A 22,291-nucleotide genomic window follows, 5' to 3' on the forward strand; every position below is an offset into this window, starting at 1 on the left:
CGGGCGCCGGGCTCCCTCGGGATGTGCCGGAAGGAGGTGGGCCTGGCGCTGCCCGCCAGTGGTCCTGTCTCCACCCTGTAGCCCCGCGGCGGTGTCCCCGTGTCCCCGACGGACCTCGCCACCTGCAGCCCCGCGCGGGGAGTGGTGTCCCCTTGTCCTCGCCGTGTCCCGGGCACCGGCCTCGGCCTCCCATCCCTGCCCGCCACGCGTCCCGGGAAGACCCTGAGCCGCCTCCCTCGTGCATGCGGCCCGAGCTCCAGCAGCAGGGACCCCACTGTTGTGGTCGTAAGCAGCACCCATGGAGGATCCGCCGCGTACTGGCGAGCCCCACCTGGCCCTCAGTCCCAGCCAGCCGGTTGCAGGGGACTCTGACCCGAGGGGCGCTCAAGGACACTGAGGGAAGAAGCAGGGGCCTCGCCCAGGCCCCCCCCCCCCCCCACAGCAGAGGACAAGGTCGAGGAGGTGGTAGTGGTAGTCAAGCCCGGCCCGGACTGCAAGAATGCATCCACAAGACACAACCGTGCCGATAGGTGGACGGTAATGATGCAGCCCTGCGAGCTGTGCGCCAGGCACTGCCCTCGTTCCATTGCAGACGGCAACCCTGTCGGGTGGGAGCGCGATGTGCACGCACGAAGCTTTTGGAATAGGCGGAGGGTAACAAGGGGCAAAACCCCTGGCGGCGTGGGGCTGACGCTCTCCTGGGGGTGCCAGGCAGGCAAGCAAATATATAATGTGCTGTGGGAGTGTGATAAAGACCGAAGGAGGGATATCAGGGCCTGCGCTGGGAGGGGGGGGGGAGACAGGGAGTGATGGGGTGGGGGGAGCCTTAGAGAAAGGCAAGAGGCAGGTCTCGGGTCCAGGCCGCAGGTGAACAGTGTGTTCTTTCCTTCGATCAAGGAGGAGCCGCGGGAGGCTCTGAGCCGAGCGCGACTCCGTCTGACTTCTGGTCGAGAACAGAGAGGCCGAGGAGGAAGTGCTGGCAGCCATGGAGGTGGGGATGAAGACCGTGCTGAGCAGGTTTGTGGCAGTCGGGGGTGGGGAGAGGGTTGGGGTTCGGTGAAAGTCAACAGGACCTGCTGTGGGGGAGAGGGAGGGGTCACCTACCCCCTGAAGGGTCACTTGAAATTGAAGTCAGCAGACCTTTCAGAAAAGGCTTTCAGCTTTGTGCACTGTGGGTCTCTGTCTCAACCCACTGCTCAGCCCTGCTTTAGTGGCCTCGCCAACATGAAGAGGAAGGGGTGGCCGTGTTCCGCTTAGGCTTTGTTTACAAGAACAGGTAGTGGCCCGAGTGGCCCTTGGGTAGGTCCTTGTTTACCATCCCCTGGAATCCCAATCCCGACAGGTACTGTCCCTGCTGGAAACTTCGCAGGACCCTTCTGCCCCGCTACATTTTGACTAGACCCCAAGCTGCCAACGGCACACTCCCCAAAGCCCCCCGGGCTGCCTTTCTGTTGGTCCCCCGGTATCTGCCAAGCTGTCTGACCTGAGAACATTTGGCATGGGTCCCTTGTACCTGGAGAACTTTCCATGCTTGCTCGCTGGCATACTCCACCCTCTTTGATCCCGGTCTGTCGAAATTTGTCATTTCTTGATCACTTAGGACGTGTTTACTGCTGTCACCGCTGATTAGGTGAGCTCCAGGAGATCAGGGACTCTGTCCTCAGCCCCCAGCAGGATGCCTGACAGGTCAGGGGTGTTCATTCACTCAGCAGGTGTTTGCTGAGCTCCTAGTGTGTGCCGGGGACCATTCTGGGTGCTTAGGGTTACCTCAGGAAACAGCACAAGATCTTTGCCAAGTGGGGTTTGCTGTAGTGGGGCCAGGGCAGACATAAAACCGTCCAATAAATTCGTGAGACCTTGGAGTATGTAGAAGGAGCAAGAACTGTGGACAAAGAAGGAGCACGGGAAGGGGCTCGGGCACTAGGTCCTGCAAATGTTAGGCTAGGCGGCCAGGGTAGGCCTCGGAAGCAGGTGTCATTTGAACCCAGGTCAGAAGGAAGGCGAGAAGGTGAGCTGTAGGCTTATCAGAGAAGAGCATTCCAGGCAGCAGCAGGAACAGCTGGAACATCTGAGGAACTGCAGGGAGGCCAGTGTGGCTGGAAGGTGGGGAGGAGTGGGGGGCGGGGATGAGGTTGGGGCGGGGAGGTCTCACGCAGGGCCTTCCGAGCCATGGTTAGAACTCTGCCCTTTCTCTGAGGTAGTAGGGAGCCACTGCAGGGTTTTGAGCAGAGCGGTGCTGTGGTCTGACCCGGGTGTTGCAGGTTACTTGACTGCTGGGTGGAGAAAAGAATGAACAGCCCTGCCTCCCTGCCAGGGAGGAGACCATTGCAGATCCTGAGAAGGGACTGTGGTGGCAGGGAAATGATCTGTAAGTGGCCAGTAAGCATGTGACAAAAATGCTCAACAGCATTAGCCATGAGGGAAATGCCACCTAAAAACCACAATGGGATCCCAATTTACACCACCAGGGTGGCAGTTATAAAAAAGTCAGCCTATAGCAAGTGTTGGAGAGGGTGTGGACAAATTGGAGCTCTTTTTTTTTTTTAATGTTTATTAATCTTGAGAGAAAGAGAGTACAAACAGGGGAGGGCAGAGAGGGAGAGAGAGAATCCCAAGCAGGCTCCATGCAACTGTCAGCACAGAGCCCAGCGTGGGGCCTTGATCCCTTGAACTGTGAGATCACGACCTGAGTTGAGGTCAAGAGTTGACCCTCAGGATGCCTGAGTGTTTCAGTTGGTTAAGTGTCCTACTGAGGTCATGATCCCACGGTTCGTGGGTTCAAGCCCCATGTTGGGCTCTGTGCTGACAGCTCGGAGCCTGGAGCCTGTCGCGGATTCTGTGTCTCCCTCTCTGTCTGCCCCTCCCCTGCTCACGCTCTGTCTCTCTTTCAAAAGTAGTAACCATTAAAAAAAGTTTTAAAAAGAGTCAGACACTTAACTAACCAAGCCACCCAGGTGCCCCAAGAGATCAGAACTCTCACCCATGGCTGGTGGAATGATAAATGGTACTGCTGCTTTGGAAAACATTCTGGCAATCCCTCAGTAAATACAGCTACTGTGTGAACCCATGGTTCTGATTATTACTCCAGATAATTGAAAACAGACGTTTGCGCAAAAAGTCACACTTAGGTGTTGCCAACGGCATTATTCACGATGACCAAAAGGTGGAACAACCCAGAAGTTCATCAGCTGAGGAATGGCCACACCAGCTGTGGTCCCTCCCATACAATGGGCTGTTCTATGGCCACAGAAAGAATGAAATTCCTGCACATGCTCCAAGATGGAGAAAACTCAGATGCCTCATGCTCAGGGAAAGAATGGCCTTGGCAGTTGGAGAGAAGGGGACAGATTGGAGAATTCGTCGGGAGGGTGGCCTAGTGATGGCCCCTGAGTCAGTTTGGGAGAGGTGGGGAAGGGTGGGCATAGGGTGCCTTCCCTTTGCTAAATACTGGTGACCCGGAAGCTTACTCTTTTTTTTTTTAATGTTTTATTTTTGAGAGAGACAGAGCACGGGGGAGGGGCAGGGAGAGGGGGACAGAGGACCCAGAAGCTAACTCTGTGCTGACAGCAGAGAGCCCCATGCGGGGCTCGAGCTCACAAGCCCCGAGATCATGACCTGAACCAAAGTCGGAAGCTCAAACCGAGTGAGCCACCCAGGCGCCCTGGCCCAGAACATCTTCTGCATTGAAACCCAGGTTGTCCCTTCAGCCTGAATTCTAGCCTCACAAATCGATTTTCATTCTCCTGTTTGTTTGTATTACATGGATGAGAGAAGTAGGTTCTTGGGGGGAACTCGCATGGCTACTGAGGTGCAGGAAGGAAAGACGGGAGGTGCAGCTCTTGTCCTCCCCCACTCACGCGCACACCCCTCGGCTACCCCTGTGAGCACCCCGGGGTCCCGGAGGCGGCTGTGCTCGTGGTCTGTGTGCGCCAGTCCACACACACCTGCCCTGGGGGGGTGGGTGTGCCCTGCTCCTCGGAAGAGTGCCCGCACTTTCTAGCACTCTCCGACCCGTGAGCGTTTACTCCAGTCCAGTCCTTGGCTACAAGCTGCAGGGAGCACACGTGAGCATTTACCTTTGGGCCCTGTCCCTGAGCTTTCCTGAGGGAGAAGCGCCTAGAAGTGGCCCTTGTTTGGATCCTCACCACCATCAGGACCTGACCTGTTAACAGTGTTTTACTGTTGTTGTTGTTGTTGTTGTTTTTAACGTTTATTTATTTTTGAGAGAGCGTGTGAGTGCAAGCGAGTGGAGGAGGGGCATTGATAGAGAGAGACAGACAGACAGAATCTGAAGCAGGCTCCAGGCTCTGAGCTGTCAGCACAGAGCCCATCATGGGGCTTGAACTGGCAAACTGTGAGATCATGACCTGAGCCGAAGTTGGACGCTTGAGTGTCTGAGCCACCCAGGCTCCCTAACAAGTGATGTTTCTTTTCTTTTTTTCTTTTTCTTTCGTAAGCACCATCCGTTTGCCATCGCTGTTCTAGGTGCTTGGGACAGATCCAAGAGCAGGACAGGAGACAAAACCCTGCCTTCCCGGGGCTTCGTTGTAGGGGGAGATAGATAGTAAACACCAAGCACAAAACCCAGGTGCTCAGCTGTCCTGGTTTGTGCGAGACACAGGACTTTTGGTGCCAAAACTGGGAAAGTCTCGGGCTAGTACGTAAGGAAGGTTGGTGGTGTGAAATGATACTAATTACTGAGAAATCAGAGCAGGGTAAGGAGTATTGGGAATGCCGTGGGAGGGTATTTTAGCAGGGTGGCCACGGTGGACTTTCTTGAGAAGGAGGCATTTGAGTACAGGCTTAATGGCGGTGAGGGAGCAAGTTTTGTGGAAACGTGGAGAAAGCCGTTCCGGGCAGGGGTGCAGCCGACGTCGATGTCCTGATGCAGGAATGAGCCTGGATATCGGCGATCTTCAAAATGCATGATCGATCGCGGGCAGACCACGGTGCTTTCCCCTTCAGCCCCGTCTCCTTTCCTCCCGGTGTGGCTGAGCATTTTCCATGTGTAAATACCCCCATCTTCATTTCTGAGGCCACCGTCTGTGGTGGTCAGCAGGTCCTCTGCCCCTGGGGGGCTTCAAACCTCTAAGCACTTGGCCGTCTGCGGTGACTCAGTAGGTGATTAACGACACCGAGTGCCCTTGTGTCCCAAGAGCAGAGTTCGAGCTCTCCTGGGTGGGAGGGACCTTCAGTGATTGGAAGGATGCCCCGAAATGGATCAGGTGATGGACACGCTGGTAATGAACCGCTTCTTCCGCCGGCTGTTCCAGGCGCTAGAAACCCTAGAAAGCAGTGCAGACGTCGCGTTGGCTGAAAACACACTTTCGTGCACCAGGGCCTTCCTTTACTGGCTGTAAAACCAGTACCTCTGCCGCACACCCAGACCAAGCAGGGTAATGATCAGTGCCGGTGAGGACGGAGGCAGAGAGATGTTCTCACATCCACGGACCCGGCAGGACTTCTGAGGCTGCAGCGTGGCATTTGAGTAGCAAATGTGTAAAACACACCACCGTGCAACTCAGACATTCGTCTCCTGGGAGCTCATCCTAGGAAACGAGAATCGAACGCACCAAGCGGTTTGTGAAAGATGTTCCTCCAAGCGTTGTTTACAGTAATGGAAAAGGGGAAGAACCCAAACGTTGTGTGGGTAGGGGACGGGAGTCTGTCACTCCATGTGCCATTGAGAGTCCTGTGAATTTATTGTGGCAATCAGTGGTGTCTCACAGAGTCTGACGGGGGTACTGAATCCTGTTCCCCTGGAATGATTCGTGTGCAAATGCTAAGTGATAAATGCCAGAGGAATGGCGAAATTAGAAAATTATCATTCGGCAGACACCACAGTAAGAATCCACCCAGATTCTAGGCAAGAGAATCACCCAGGGAGGCTTGAAGCAGCAGGTACAGTTTGAGGGGGGAACAAGTCCGAGGGCCCTCAGGCAGGGTACTTCCTGTTTACCGAGGGGGAAACGGCCCCTCCTCGGTGCCCCGGCCAAGTGGTCCAAGCTAACAGCAGCAGTCCCAGCTGTGGCAGCACAGGCTGTCCCCATGGTGATGTGCCAAGAGTCAGTGTCACTGCTGAATCTCCTGCCGACGGGCACAGCCTGGACCTGTTCATGAGGAGACCTTGGACTGGGTGCAGGGACATCCTGGCAAAAGAGCCGTCCTGGACTCCTGAAAAGCATCAATGGCGGTAAAAAGACAGAGGGACTGATCAAACTAGAGGAGCCTCAAGAGACATGACAATCACATGCAATAGCTCGTCCCCAGACAGCAGGGACTGGAAAGAAATTGCTCCAAAGCAGGGTTGGGACAGTCGGTGAAACCGGAACATGGGCTTCATCAGCGTGAAGTGCTTGGTTTCGGTCCCTGTGCTGTGGATGTGGAAGAGAACGTCCTTGTTCTCCAGAAATGCCCCCTTCGCGACAAAAGGGTATGACGTGCGCAACTCACCCTCACGTACCTCTGGAGAAGAAAAAAAAGGTGTTTATATGGAAAGAGAATCCCGAAGCAGTGTGTTGCGACGTAACAACTGGTGAATTGGCGAAGGGTGTACAAGTGTTCTCTGACTTATTCTGGTAGCTGTTGAGCAAGTTTGAAATCATTTCAAAACCCCGAAGTTAAAGGCGGCAGAGGGGAAGGCACATGGACACAGCGTCTGGTGTAGATTTCAGGAGCTCGCAGGCCCTCCCTGTCAAACGGGTTAAGAATAGTCTCGTGGGAGCTGTATTTATTGACACAGCGGAGTTGCAGACTGAGCAAGTGTAGGCTACGAAGGCAGAAATGCTCACGTCAGACCATAGCCTTGACTTGCCCATCCAAAGCACGGTGTGTGTGGATCAGATTGTTCTTTTCTGGGTGGAACACAAGTGAAGAAGGCAACTGGACTGACACATGGAGGCCATGTCCAATGAAAAGTACGTGCCTTTAAGCCCTGGCCTTGCAACTCAGTGTGGTCACTCTGCAGGGCGAGGAGTGAGACTGGGACCTCCCATCTTGCAGTCCCTCCTGGGCACACGCTCAGCGAGGGGAATGCCAGTCAAAGCTGGCACTGTTTACATTTAAATTTAGATTTGATTTTAAGGGCATCTGGCCGGCTCCGTCGGTCGAGCGTCCAACTCGATTTCAGCTCCGGTCATGATCTCACGGTTTGTGAGTTCGAGCCCTGCCTCGGGCTCCCCACTGACACAAAAATTCAGAAGCACAAAAGAGTATATGTCGAAAAGCCTCTAGGCACCCATCCCCCCCCTCCCCTGCCACAGGCAACCTGTAACAGCCAGAATGGACTACACTGTGCTGCAGTAACAAGTAGCCCCCAAACCCCCATTGTTAAGGGGAACAGGGTTGATTTCCCACTCACACCGCATGTCCATCGAGGCTTGGCTGAAGTCCCTATTTGGGGCCCTGGCTGATCTGTCTTGGATGCAGGCCCACAGAGCAGGCATCACCTGAAACGTTGCCAGTGGGGAAGGGAAGAGTGTGGGGATCTGTCTGCACATGGGCTATCAGAAGCTCCTACCTACCTCTGTTCCTACTTCAAGCACATCACGTGGGAACATCTGATCTCAAGGGGACAGGGGAGTACTGTCCTTCTGTGTCCCTACGGGGAGAATTGTCACGTGCTCAGGGAACCCATACTTAGATGCGCTGCATGGTCACCTCTCCCCCACCCCCTCCAGTTATCTGCAGACAAAGACGCCAATGAGAAGAGGTGATTTCTAAGAACATGCAGACAACCCTTGCGCTCACCAGGTGACACATTTAACGAGGGAGCATAACACCAAGATTCGAGTGCACTGCACGCGTCCCTCCTGCCCCACTAATCTACAGCCAAACAAATAAACCTGACTAGGTGAGCTCTGGCCAGTGCTGAACAGTTGACCACACGGAAGGGGATGAGGCTTTCTCCAAAGCAGATCACACTGTCCCTCCAGCAAGCTAGGAGTGACCACTTCCCCACAAGGACAGTGCGATGGTTAGATTTCATGTCCACGTTGCCAGCCTACCATTCCCATTTGTTGGGTCAAACCCGAGTCCAGATGTTGCTGTGAGGTATTTGTAGATGTGATTAATGTCTACTATCCGTTGACTTCAAGATCACATGGGTGGGCCTCACCCAATCAGTTGAAGGCCATAAGACCAAAGATAAAGTATCTCAGAGAAGAAGAATTTTGTGTCAAGGCTGTAACATGGAAAGCCTGCCTGAATTTCCAGCTTTTGACCTGCCTCACAGACTTTGGATTTGCCAACCCCACAATCACAGGAAGCAGTTCCTTAAAATGAATACACACACACACACACACACACAGTCTTATTGGCTCCCGTTTTCTGGAGAACCCTGACTAATCAAGTAAAATCTAAAATTTGGGAAACGGGCTCCTGGGTGGCTCAGTTGTTTAAGTGTCTGACTTTGGCTCAGGTCATGATCTCCCGGTTTGTGAGTTTGGGCCCCGCGTCGGGCTCTGCGCTGACAGCTCAGAGCCTGGAGCCTGTTTCAGATTCTGTGTCTCCCTCTCTCTGACCCTCCCCGTTCATGCTCTGTCTCTCTCTGTCTCAAAAATAAATAAACGTTAAAAAAAAATTTTAAATTTGGGAAACAAATGCACCAGAGAGGCAGGGATTTTCTTTTTCCTTTTTAATAAAGGATTTTATTTTTAAGTAATCTCTGCACCCAACATGGGGCTCAAACTCACAACCCCGAGATCACAGTGTCACACACTTCCAGGAAGTGTGTTATCTTCGAGATGAAATTAGGCTTCCCAGGAAGGGTTATCTTCGAGATAAAATCAATACTGGAATGAACTGAACACACAATCCACCCCAGAGGGATGTGCAAATGAGCCCTTCAATGTAAGATGGAAGTCTATGATTCATGAACAAACACTTTGGTGCCCTTAGGGGACAGGTGTCCTAAAGTTCATAAAGCCTTGGAGGCACCTACTCTCCCCAGTGTGGCTTACTGTCAGCTCTCGTCCTCATTATGCAAATATTTTAATGCACTGGGGGAAAAATCTTCCTTGTTATCACAAAAACTGGTAATTGAATGAACCGTGCCATGTAACACCCCCTGTTATGGCTTGAACTGTGTCTCCCCCTCCCCCCAGAATGAGACATTGAAGTCCTTCCTAATCTCCAGGACCAGTGAAGGTGACCTCTTTGGGAGTAGGGTCTTGACAGATGATCGGGTTTAGAAGTCACTGAGGATGGGCCCTACTCCAACATAATGGTTGTCCTTAGAAAATGGGGAAGTATGGGGCGCCTGGGTGGCGCAGTCGGTTAAGCGTCCGACTTCAGCCAGGTCACGATCTCGCGGTCCGTGAGTTCGAGCCCCGCGTCGGGCTCTGGGCTGATGGCTCAGAGCCTGGAGCCTGTTTCCGATTCTGTGTCTCCCTCTCTCTGCCCCTCCCCCGTTCATGCTCTGTCTCTCTCTGTCCCAAAAATAAATAACGTTGAAAAAAAAAAATTAAAAAAAAAAAAAAGAAAATGGGGAAGTTTGTACCCAGAGATAGAAAAGTACAGAGGGAAGATGATGTGTGTGTAGAGTGCCAGCTGTTGCCAGCAAGCCACCAAAAGCTAGGAGAGCAGCACAGCACCAGTTCTGCTCTGCCTCAGAAGGAACCAACACGGAGACCCTTTGCTCGCAGACCTGCAGCCTGTAGAACCAGGAGGTGGCACATCTCTGTTGCGTGAGCTGCTCGGTTCAGCGGCCCCAGCAAACCAACAGCACAGAGCACCCCGCTTCGGCCAGACTCAGCCAAAGGCCTCAGGTAGAAGGAGGTGCAAACACACGCTTAAATGCACAGAGGGAAGGGGCTTTCTTTGGAAGAAACCGAGGACTTTTCAAGGTGCTGTACCGGTCCCTCCCACACCCAGCTCCTTGCTTGGTGACAGACTGGGGGGGGGGGGGGCAGCCCTGACCACCGGTATGGACTCTTAGATGCCCACCCCCGCCTCGGCCAATGACACAAACGCAGAGGTGGAAACCCATTTCTTCTCGACAGTAAACCTTGAGACTGGGGCTCAGGAAACATCTGTTTATTCCAAAAAATACCAAGTTACCACTCCACCGCTGTCCTCACCAAGGAACTGGGGGGGAGGGGGGGTCTGGTGTAGAGCCCGGGAGGGGCAGGGATAAAAAGGTGTCCAGCACTGTCTGGTCCAGAATTGTTTGTCTTCTCTCTGCACCCCTCCCCTTGCCCCCTCCACCAGAAGTGGGGGGTGGGGGAAATGTGTGAGTGTGCGCGCATGCGCATTTAGCAGGGGCGGAAGACTCAGATGGCGAGGTCCCGGCTCCGGAAGCGTCGAGGGTGATCGGGCCGGACAGGGCTGCTTCCTCACCCCCTTGAGACCTCTCCCCACTATGGCTTATTTGAGATAAGAGGTCAAGGCCCCGAGGTCAGGCGGCCTGTGGCAGAGTGAGTGCGGGGAAGGCGGAATGAGATTCCTGGAATCCAGGCCAGGAGAGAGCAAGTTGAGGTGTGTGGGGGCGTGTACAAAAGCTGAAAGATCCCAAACCCCCAAATTCTGGGGGCTGGAGAAAGCTGGGTGCTCAGTGGGGAAGGTGAGCAGAGGGTCTGCAAGGGGGGCAGGTGCCCAAGCTGGCTCCTTTCTTGGGAAGTCACAGTCTGCCTGAGGGGCACTGGGCGCAGCGAGGCCCTGGGAGGGATTGGAGGAACCCAGAGGAGCAGCCATAAGCATGGAGTCAAAAAACTGGCACTGGGGCCCAGGTAGATGGGGTTGGCTCCCCAGTTCCCCCGGTGTGGTGGGAGCTGAGGGCCAGTTCTCTGCCCCAGGCTCCTGACGGGAAAGGGATGAGCTGAGGTGCCAGTATTGGGGGGGGGGGGGGGGGGGGAGACAAGAGGGAGAGGGACGGCCCAGAGAAGGGAGAAGAGGCCCCCTCGCCTTGCCTTGGGGGCTGGGGAGGGGGTATGTAGCCCTTTAAAAGTGGGGGAATGGCCGTCCCCCCGCAACATGGCTATATACAAAGGGAATTGGGGCAGATTGTGCGTTGGGTGTTGAGGAATCCCCAAAACCCCTGGAGGCTCCCTGGTGTGTGAGGGGGAGGGAGGGGGAGAACACTACCTCTCCGTCGTCTTGAGATGATGCAGATCACCACCCCACCGTGGCACTGGCAGTGGCTGTGACCCTCAGGATGGGCCTGCTCCACGATCAGACCAGCAGAAGACATGATTGAAGGCCCCAGAGAGGCCACAGCTGCCCACCCAGCCCATGGGGTCAAGTCTGGCCCAAGCCAATGGAGTGCTGTTTTGGATAGGGGTCCAGGTAACAGGGGCAGTGATATCACCTGAGACCTGTAAAGCCCCCCACACATACACACTCTCTGGTGGTGGTAAAAGGTATCTGTGTTGACCCTGTCACCGATGAGATGGTTGGGTGAAGGGCTGTGAGTTATCAGGAGGGGCCTGGATGCCCTCACCAGGGGGGTGATGGGGTCTGGCCAAGACCAGGTCTGTGGTGGGGTCGATGCAGGCATCAGCTTAAGTCAGGGGAGAGGCAGTGACATCATTAAAAAGGGGCAGACTAAGGATGATGTCATCAGAGGGGTCCTCACCTTATTCCATTTTTGAGGGAGTAGGAAAATGGTGTGTTATTGTGCTAGTTCCCCTTACGGGAGCGATTATAGGTGCCATGGGACCCCAGAAAACAACTGAAATGCAGCCGTTGTAGTACTTGGCCCTCAAGATGATGGATCCTGGAAGATGATGACGTATTTGGGTGTCATGGATCCTAGGAGATGATAATGCTATGGTCACGGTGGGTCCTGGGAGGTGATGACACCACGGTGGGAGTGGGTCCTGGGGGGTCATGACCCCATTAGCTCTCATGGATCCTGGGAGGTGATGACACCATGGTTGGAGGCGGTCCGGGGAGGTAATGACATCACGGTTGAAATGGATCCTGGGGGGTGATGACATCATGGTGGGAGTGGATCCTGGGGGGTCATGACCCCATTAGCGCTCATGGATCCTAGGAGGTGATAACCCCATGGTTGAAATGGGTCCTGGGAGGTGATGATAGCGTTGGCTTTCATGGGTCCTAGGAAGTGATGACACCACAATTATCGGGGACTATGGGAAATGGTGGCATCATCAGTGCTCGTGGATCCTGGTAGAGGATGCTACCATCAGCCATTGAGGATTCTGGAAGGTAATGACATAATGTGTCATGATGGGTCCTAGGAGATGATACAATGGTTGTGGTAGATCCTGGGAGATGGACACCGTAGGTCATAGGGAATCCTGGGAAATGATGTCATCATCAGACATGGTTAGCATTTGACCCCAGGTACAATGCCATCATGAGTGGTGGAAGTCTTATGGCACCGATGATATCATCAGCCAAACCAATAGCGGGCACACCCCAACCAACCCCATCCCACCTCACCCCCAACAGAAATCCAGGAGTTTGTTGACAGAGGCAGTGATGTCTCTCGTTATGGCAGAAAGAAGCGAGGCCAGCTTTTGGGCCACTGCGAGTCCCACGACTCTGGGAGGCTGGTGGGCCAGAGTGGCCTCCTTGGGAGTCCTGTCCTTGAGGAGTCACACAGGAGGTGACATCACTGCACAGGGGTGGGGTCTGAGGCCCAGCCACCCTTTAGAGGGAGAGTCTGGTGGAAGTCCTGCAGGGCATGTCCTTGCTGTCAGGGACAGGAGCGACCAAGTGAAGTCATGGCAGGACAAGGCGGAAACTCCGGTGACACCATCGCAAATGATGGCCCTCCAGAGCAGGCAGTGTCTGTGGTGATGTCATCACAATCCCGGGACGGAACCTCAGCGGGGGCCTGCTGCCAACGACCTACAGTCAGACCATTCTCTCCGGGTGGGGTTGCCTCCGCAGCAGCAACATCCCTCAGATGTCTCAGCTCAGGGCCCTTTCTCTGGTGACCCTGGGGGGTCGTCATGGATTCTGGGCGTGCCCTGCCTTCTCATGATAGGACAGGAGCAGTGCAGGTGTCTTACCGCATCACCTCCGAGCAGGCAGAGTCCAGTGGTGATACCACAGAAGGGGCCTCATCCTGGAGTGCCCCAGGGGCAGGTTGTCACCTCTGGTGATGACATCACGGGAAGAGGCACGGTCCCTCTGATAATGTCATAGGGCAAGGCACCTTCTCTGGAGATGGCATCACAGGAAGGAGGCAGAGTCCCTGTGACAGTGTCGTGGACAGTCCCATGGATAGCGAGGACACAGTTGGCAAGGCATTTTGCTTGCGATGTGTCCCAGGAAGATGGCTTTGTCTGTAGCGACAACATCATAGACAGAGGCATCTTCTCCGGAAGAAAATATTTTCCTGGCGATGATGTCAGAAGAGGCCTTTTGGTGCCGGAGATGACACCATAAGGGTGAGACTTGTCTCTGCAATGACATTCGCAGGAAGGAATCTTTGTCTCTAGGGATGATGTCATAGGGTAAGGCATTGCCTCTGCTGTGACCTCCCAGGAAGAAAGTCTGTGATGACTTCATGGAACATAGACATGGCCGCTAGTGTTGACTTCAGGAGCGGGCCTATTCTTCTGTGACGGATTGGTGGGAGGAGGTTTTGTCCCTGTGATGACATCACAGAACACAGACATTTTCACTAGTGATGAGCTCACAGGCAGGGCTCTTCCTCTGTGATAACGTCATGGGAAGAGGCCTTGCCTCAAACGGTGACATAGGAGGAGGGATCTTATCTACCGTGACATCCCAGAAGGAGGTTTTGTCTCCAAAGCAGTGTCCCCGGAGGCAGCCCCCTGGCCACAGGCTGATCCTGGGTCCCAGGCCCCTGGAGTGTGTTGAGGGATCCGGGCTGGGATGGGGGCCCCCGCGAGGCCGCGGCCCCCAAGCCCCCGGGCCTGGCCTCAGACGGTCACCTCGTTCTTGCTGGCGGTGCGCAGGTGCTGCGGACAGGTGGTGGCCGGGGATGAACTGCAACTGCTCCAGCGTGCCCTGGCGCTGGAAGGGCGGCCTGCGCGCCAGCGTGCCGCCTCCCCCGCCGGCGTCCGACAGCCAGGCGGGCTGCGGCGAGCCGTGCAGACCGTGGTGGTGGTGCGGGTGCAGGCCGGGCGGCGGGGGCAGCCCGTGCAGCGGCGTGGGGGGCCCCCCGGGTCCCAGCAGCAAGTTGGAATGGGACGCGGCCAGACCCGCGCGGGCGGCGGGCTCGGGGGGCAGCGCGGGGCTGCGCGGGGGCGACAGCAGGTGCTCCCGGCTCTGGCGCAGGGCCTCGGGCGACGAGAGGAGCAGGTGCTCCTGCGACACCAGGCGCGCGCGCGGCAGGGTGAATTCGTAGCGCGCGCGGCCCGCGTCGCCCAGCAGGTGCTCCTGGGACATGACGCGCCGCGGGTTGGGCGCGGGCGCCAGGCCCAGCTCCTCGGGGCCGCCCCAGGCATCCATGCGGTAGCCGCCCCCCGTGCCAGGTCGCCGAAGAGTGTGCAGGGGCAGCGTCCCGCGGGGCATCTCCCCCAGGTGCCGGCGCTTCAGGTAGGCCTCATCCAGATCCTTCTCGGCTGGGGGAAGAGGGGGAAGGGCCATACAGGTAAGTCCCCAACCAGTCCAGAACGTGCCCCCGCCGCCCTGGCTTCCGTACATCCCACACCCATGAGGACCCCAGGGATCACCAGAATGCCCTGGTCATTATTAGCCTGGGCACAGGTAGGTGACATAGGTGACATAGGTGGGGGGATCTTATTTAAATAAAAAAAATTTTTTTTAATAAAATTTTTTTTTTTTTTTAACATTTATTCGTTTCTGAAAGAGAGAGAGAGAGACAGAGTGCAAGCTGGAGAGGGGCAGAAAGGGAGACACAGAATCTGAAGCAGGCTCCAGGCGCTGAGCTGTCAGCACAGAGCCCGACGCGGGGCTCGAACTCACGGACCGCGAGATCGTGACCTGAGTCGAAGTCGGCGCGCAACCGACTAAGCCACCCAGGCGCCCAAGTGAGTCTCAAATTTTAGTCGGCCAAAAACCATCAGGCTAGGTGTGTGACCAAACGCACATTCCTAGGCCCCACACAGATGGTGGGCCAGTAGATGGGGGGGAATTTCCTTCCCCCCGCACCCCCCTCCCCAAATTTGGAGATGTGACCTATTCGTGGGTTATGAAGTCAGTTTTGTAGAGGCTGAATGGCATTTTAAAATTAACTAGAATAGAAAATTTTCAGAAAGCATCCACCCAGGGACGCCTGGCTGGCTCAGTCAGTGAAACATCCGACACTTGGTCTCAGGGTTGTGCATTGGAGCCCCACACTGGGTATGGAGATTACTTTAAAAAAATAAATAAACATTTAAAAAAGTTATTTAAAAAGAGGCATCGGTATACTAGGGGAATAAGGGTAAGCAATCAGTTCCTCAAATTTTTATTTCAGTTACGTTTGTGTTATTGAAATATTGATGGATGCAGTGACAGTACCTGGGGTTTGTTTTAAAATAATCCGCTAGGGGCGCCTGGGTGGCGCAGTCGGTTAAGCGTCCGACTTCAGCCAGGTCACGATCTCGCGGTCCGGGGGTTCGAGCCCCGCGTCGGGCTCTGGGCTGATGGCTCGGAGCCTGGAGCCTGTTTCCGATTCTGTGTCTCCCTCTCTCTCTGCCCCTCCCCCGTTCATGCTCTGTCTCTCTCTGTCCCAAAAATAAATAAACGTTGAAAAAAAAAATTTTAATAAAAAAATAAAATAAAATAAAATAAATAAAATAATCCGCTAAAAGTGGGCTGAAGGGAGTCTAGATTAACAAAATGTTGCTCATTGTTGAGTTGAGCGATGGGAACATGGGGATTCGTTTTACAATCTCTTCTAATGCTGGGCATGTTTGAAAATGTCCATAACAAGTTTCAAAGTTTTGCTGTAACTAAAAATTATACATATTATATGTGTCTCAGGGGTCATGATATAAAAAGCATTTCTTAATGTGGCTCTCAGTTTAAATCTTTTTTTTTTTTTAATGTCTATTTTTGAGGGGGTGGTGGAGGGCCAGAGAGAGAGGGAGACAGAGGATCCAAAAGCCAGACTCAGGGCTTGAACTCAGGAACCGTGAGATCATGACCTGAGCTGAAGTCAGATGCTTAACCAAGTGAGGCACTCGGGCGCCCCTGGCTCTCAGTTTAAAATGTTTGAAGGCTTAGGGTGCTTGAGTGACTCAGTCAATTAAGCGTCTGACTCTTAATATCGGCTGGCATCATGATCTCGTGGTTTGTGGGTTTGAGCCCACATTGGGCTCTGCACTAACAGTGCGGAGCCTGCTTGGGATTCTGTCTCTCCCTCTCTGCCCGTCCCCCACTCTCTTTCTCAAAAATAAATAAACTTAAAAAATAATAAAATGTGGGGCGCTTGGGTGACTCAGTCAGTTGAACGTCTAACTTTGGTTCAGGTCATGATCTCATGGGTCATGGGTTCAGGCCCCGTGTCAGGCTCTGTGTTGATAGCTCGGAGCCTGGAGCCCGCTTTGGAGTCTGTGCCTCTGCCTCTCTCTGCCCCTCCCCTGCTTGTGCTCTGTCTCTCAAAAATGAATAAACGTTAAAAAAATTAAAAAAAAAATAATGAAATGTTTGAAGGCTCTTGCCACTGACCCAGAAATGTCCAGAATCACAGTGATTGGTCCAGGGATGAGCGTGTGACCCAATTTGGACCAGTGGGATCTAGGCCTGGGAATGCTGGGATCATTGGGAAAGACCCTTTTCTGCTGGCAGAATAGCATCTTGAAATTTCTCAGGTCAGTCTTTGCTACCACTAAACAAGAATCTGTCTGAAGATAAAGAAGAGATGTAGAATCCTGGAGATAGCTTTTGGACCCCTGGATCCAGCCATACCTGAAGCTCATGGTTCATAGACTTTCGCCTTTTGTTTTTGGCTTAAGTTGTATTTCTGTTAATTGTAAATACAAGTCCTAATGAATACAATAGATCTTAGGGGGGCACGGATATGCATTTTTAAAAAGCACTTTCAGAGGCCTATGGGGCCACTGTCCACACTCCTAAACCCAGGTCCTGGCCCCACCCCATCACCTTCCCCTCCCCTTCCTGGGACTCACCCAGTCTCTTGAGGGAGGAGTAGCGGTTGAGTTCAGATTTCACAGCGGCCTCGTAGGACGGGGGCAGATGTGAGAGGTTGTGGAAGGACCGAGAGCAGGACAGCGTGGAGTAGTGCAAGGAGGGGCTGGGTGGCGGAGCGGCACGCCAGTCTGGGGCAGAGGGGCATGGCAGGGGTCAGTCCAGCCCCTCCTCCCTCAGGCCCAGCAGTTCCAGCCCCCAGCCCCTTAGGGAGTGGAAACCAGGGATGCTGGCCCCTCAGGGATACTTGCTCCCCCGACCTCAGGAGACAGGCTCAATGCTGGGGAAGCAGGTCATGTCACAGGAAGAGAGGTAACTGGCACGTGCTCAGCACCTGCTGTGTGCCTGGCCGGAGGCTGGAGGGGCCGTCCACTCCACACATTTCCCCACAAACCCAGGCAGGAGAGAGATGAGACTGGGAAACTGAGGCTAGCTCGGTCACCTGGCTGGACTGGGAGGTCAGGGCTCACAGGATCTCACGCCTGCTCTATCCTGGGCACCCAGCTCAGGCTTAATACAGGCAGGGAAGGAAAGGAGCCTCTGTCCTCCCCCCAACCCAGCCCCAGTCCCTACCCATCGTGGCGGCATGGTGCTTGGGGCTGTTGACGTTGAGGTGCAGGTAGTTGTGGTGCAGATTATCTGTGGGGACCAAGAAGGGAAGTGGTGTCACTGCCATCACCCACTCCCAGCTGGCACTGCTGTCCTGGTCTCACGGGAGGATTTCCACTCATGTCCTCTGGGTTCCCAGCTCTGATCCCTCCTATCTCCTGAATCTCTGCTCTGACCTTCCTCACCCTTCTGGATCATCAAATCGGCTTCCTGGCCATTTGGCCAGCCCATCTTCCAGATCAGCACCCCCCCCCTCCCCGCCTTGGTAGTACTGCCGACACCCACACCTGCCCCTGCCCCTGTGCTGCTGGAGTCTCTTCTCGCGGCTGACTGTCATCCACAGGACAAAATCTAAGCCGGGAATGGTGTTTGAGGCTTACTCGGCCCTAGCTGATGCCTTGCCTGAATGAGCCTAGCTCAGTCCTGCCACAGGGCCTTTGCAGATGCTATTACGCTGTTCTCTCTGACTTGAATTCCTTCCTCCCCTTCTTTGCCTGAAGAACTACTCATCCCTCAAGATCCACCTCAAATGTCTCTTCCTTATATTACGATTCAAACCCATCCCTTCCCCTACATTTCTGACCCCAGCTCAGGCCTTGTCCTGTATAGCCTGCATTACTACCCAGCCTCCTCCTGCACCTTCTTCCTCTCATCTCTCCCCCTTCACATGAGTTCCCGAAAAATTCTTCCACTCACTTCTGACTTTGTTGCTCCCCTGTTCTAAAGTCCTCCATGGCTCCCATTGCCATCAGGACAAAGACAGAGCTCCTCAGCTCAGCCCGGTGCTCAGGTCCTTCCTGAGGTGTCTGCCCACCCTCTCCCTGGCCTCACAGACTATGCTTCAGAGGCTCAGACCTTGCCCGGCCCAGGTAGGCCCCTCACCCTCCAGGCCACTGCTCAAACGGTATCCTGGGGGAAGTCTTCCTCCTCCTCCTCCTCCTCCTCAAACCAGACGAGACTCTTTTTAACCTGTTACAGCTCCCTGGACTTCTCCCTGGTGAACTCATCATAAAATACGAGAACAGCTCATATTTATATGGACCTTCTTTCTGTGCGAGGCACTGCTCTAAGCCTTCCGTCGTTAGTTCATTTGAGCTTTGCAGTAACCCTATGCGGTGAGCGCCGCGACGCTGCTTGTTTTATGGCCGGGGGAAGTGAGGCCCAGAAAGGTGAAATCGTGTGTCCCAGGTAGCCAGCGGCAGAGCCAGGGTTCAAACCCAGGCAGTGTTCAGGACATTCTAATTCAATAGTTAGGTGCTTTCTTGTGTGTGTGTGGCTGTTAGGAGCTCTGACACTGGCTTTCTCAGGTGCAGGGGCCGAGAATGTCTACATTGAAATCACCGTGGCGTCCGTGGCACCCACCCAGGGGGTTCACGGGAGGGCAAGGAGGGGTCCTGATTCACAGCAGGGTCCCTCCAGCCTTGCCGGGAACTGGTCGGGTTCAGAGCAGGAAGAGGCTGGAGGGTGGGCTGGGGGCGCGGGCGGGGCCTGGGCGCCGGGGGTGGGGCTACCCGGGGAGGGCGGGGCTACAGGGCAGATGGGCGTGGTCCGAGGCCGCAGCGGCATTCCCGGCTCCCAGGTCCCACTCACCGAGATTGGAGGGCTTCACGGTGTTGTAGAGGGTCTTGGGCGTCCTCGGGGGCATGCTGTCGGGGCCCCCGACCCCCGGGGTCAAGGAGCTGCTTCGTGCCCGGTCCGGGCGGGTCCCAGGCCCAGCCTGATGCCTCAGAATGTCCACCAGAGCCCTAAAGGTGGCAGAGAGCCGGTCAGCGGCCTGGGGACGGGGGTGGGGGCAGGGAGAGGGAGGCCCCAGCCTTCTTTTCCCTCCCTGCTCTCCCCTTTGGGGGAGTCGGTCAGCTCGGCGGAGCTCCTCGTCTTTGGCCACGCCCATCGCTAATGTCCATCTGAGCACCGCCCGCCCCAAGGTTCCTCCGACCACATTTCTTGCTTGAAGCGCCCCTTCCCCGATTCGTTGGGACCCAGCCCCTTCTGTGGTCCTTCCCACACCGTCCTCCCTGGGCCCCCACCCCACCCTGAACCTGGGGCCTCCCTCCTGTTCCTTTAACAGCCTTCCCTTGGCGGTAAAGTGTGCCTCTTCCGTCCAGGTGTGCGGACCGAAACCCTGAGACTCGCCCCTGGCTCCTGGAGCTTCTCTTTCTTTTCATGCCCCTCAGCCATCTTGGACTTCCAAAGTAAATCCCTAGCGGACCACTTGCCGCCTGTGCTGCCCCCAGTGCCTCCTCTCATTGCTGGCTCATTGCTAGTGTCCTAAGGGGCCTCCCGCTTCCACCCTGGTCCCCTGCTGTCCCCAAAGACTCCTCTGGAACCATCAGATGGCTTCGTGCCTGAGCTCCTCGCCCTCCAGACACCCCCCCCCCCAATCACTCTTAGAATAAACCTGCTTCCGCCCACTGCTCCGCAGGCTCAGAGGCTCCGTCGCTGTCCCGCAAGTTCTATCAGGACGTTTATACGTGCTGTTCCCTCAGCCTGGAATACCCTTCCCACAAATACCCGTTTGACTTGCTTACCCTCCCCACCACTCACATTTAATGATAACGGCAGCCAGCGTTTACGGAGGGCTTACTATGCGCCCAGACTTGACATGAATCAACTCAGTTAATCCTCATTACAGTCTGACCTGGGATTGAAAGCCAGTTCACCCAGCAGGGCAGGGACCTGGTTTGGTCCACAGCTGTATGCCCAGCTTCTGACCCACACACAGACGGTGCCCAACAAATACTTTGTTGGATGGATAAAGGCCTGAGCCTCTCCCGTCACTCAGCAGCCGGGCCGGTTCTGTCGCCCCTATTCCTGGGACCCCTTCGGTCTCCCTGGGTGTCTGCTCCCGCGCTCGCGGTGGCTGCCTCCCGCATCTCTGAGCAAGCCTGGTTCCCTGTAGCCCTGCCCTCTCCAGATGGCTCCACCCCTGATAGCCCAGGCCCCGCCCCCAGGCGCCCTGCCCTAGGGTCCCAGCGCTCACACACCTGGGCACGTTGATCTCCCGGTGCGCCCTGGGCGCACGGGACGCCTTGCTGAAGGCCACTTTGGCGCCGACGCCCACGGCCAGGGCGAAGCTGATGACCCCGCACACCACGTAGGCCGTGCTGCCCCCGGGGCCCTCGCCCCCGCGCCCCCCTGCGCCCCCCGCCCGGCCCCCTTCCAGCCACCCGGCCTGGCCGGGCCCGGGCCCCCCGCCCGCACCCCCGGCACCCCCGACGCCCCCGGCCAGCGGCGGCGGCGTGGTGGCCCAGCGCGGCGTGTCGTAGTTGGAGCAGGACGCCTGTGCCAGGCGCATGTGGCGGTGCTCGCAGCAGAAGCGGTAATGGCAGGTGCCGCAGCAGAAGCGGTAGGAGCCGGTGCTGCAGTTGAAGGTGGCGTCGTACTGTCCCATGACATCGTAGTAGCCGTGGCAGAGCTCGGCCGGAGGGGGCGCCCGCGCCGCCGCGCCGGTCCCGCTCGCCGTGCTGGTCCTGGTGCCGTTGGCGCCCGAGCCCGCAGCGCCCCCGCCGCCCGTCAGCGCCCCGGTCAGGCGCCGCAGGTGCGCCAGCAGGGCGGGCAGCGGGCCCGGGGGCTCGGCGCTTGTGGTGTTGGACGGGCGCGCCCCGGCCTGGCGGGCGGTCGAGGCCAGGAGCAGGAGGGTCCCGAGCAGCAGGAGGGACGGCATGGGGCGCGCAGGAGGTCGGACCGGGCTGCCAGGCCGGGGGGAGAACCGAGGCTGCAGCGGGGGGGGGGGGGCGAGAGAGAGATGGCCAGAGGTGCAGACATGTGGGGGTGGGTGGCCGGACGCGAGGAGGAAGGCAGAAGAATGGCGAGAATTATGCCGCAGGGGACAGAAAGGGTGCGTGGAGAGGGAGATGCCCGCGCGCCGAGTTAGCAGCCCCCCAGGGCAGTGGACGCGGGGGTGTTTGGGGGGGGGGGCGGAACGGAAATACGCCCCGGACGCGCCGCAGGAGAATGGCCGTGATAATGGGCAGACGCCGGTAGGGTCAAAGCGAGCGATGGGGGGGTGGGGGGTGGGGGGGTGGGGGGGATTGGGAAGGTCCGCGGAGATGTCAGACGGGCGCACAGAAGTAAAGGATGGGCAAAAACCAGAGGAAAGACGTGATGTGGGGAGAAGAAACCGGGGAGAGGAGCGAGCGAGCGACGGCAGGGGGAGCGTAAGAGGGCGGGGGGGGGGGGGGATATGGGGGCGTGGAGAGCGGGGGAGGAGGTTGTGGTGGGTCAGTGCGGATGGGGGAGGCAATGGACACAGATGTGGGGTGGGCGGGATGGGAGGAGTGGGGGGGAGATGGGGAAGGTGAGAGGAAGAGGTGTGGGTGGGGAGAGAGAGAGAGAGAGAGAGAGAGATTGGAATTGAGAACTTGAGTTTACAGAGCAGGCAGGTGGACCCAGGTGGTCAGGACTTCTCAGCCTGACACCGCTCACGTTGGGCCCAACCTGTGTGCCACTGGGTGCCAGGAGAGTTCGCATTCTCCGCATGGTGAGGACATAAGATGCCTCCAGGCAGTGCCAAGCGGTCCCCTGGGGTCACAGCTGCCCCTGTTGAGGAGCGCTGGCTCAGACCCGGCTGGTCCTCGGTCGCCCCCAAAGGCCCCTCTCTCTCCTTTATTTAGGTCTGGTAATTCAGGGGCCTCCAGCTTCTCTC

At 56.3% G+C, this 22,291-nt stretch overlaps 1 protein-coding gene across 1 annotated transcript; it reads right to left on the bottom strand.

The window, feature by feature from the left end:
* Positions 1-12,400: 12,400 nt before the first annotated feature.
* On the bottom strand, positions 12,401-21,310 carry SHISA7 (shisa family member 7). Its single transcript, XM_030298292.1, is given in 5 exon segments — positions 12,401-13,904; positions 13,906-14,504; positions 17,019-17,168; positions 19,237-19,391; positions 20,631-21,310. Coding segments are annotated over 5 exon segments (1,629 nt in total). The 3' UTR covers positions 12,401-13,859.
* Between the last annotated feature and the right edge of the window lie 981 nt (positions 21,311-22,291).

Source organism: Lynx canadensis, chromosome E2 (genome assembly GCF_007474595.2).
Source record: "Lynx canadensis isolate LIC74 chromosome E2, mLynCan4.pri.v2, whole genome shotgun sequence".
NCBI lineage: Eukaryota > Metazoa > Chordata > Mammalia > Carnivora > Felidae > Lynx > Lynx canadensis.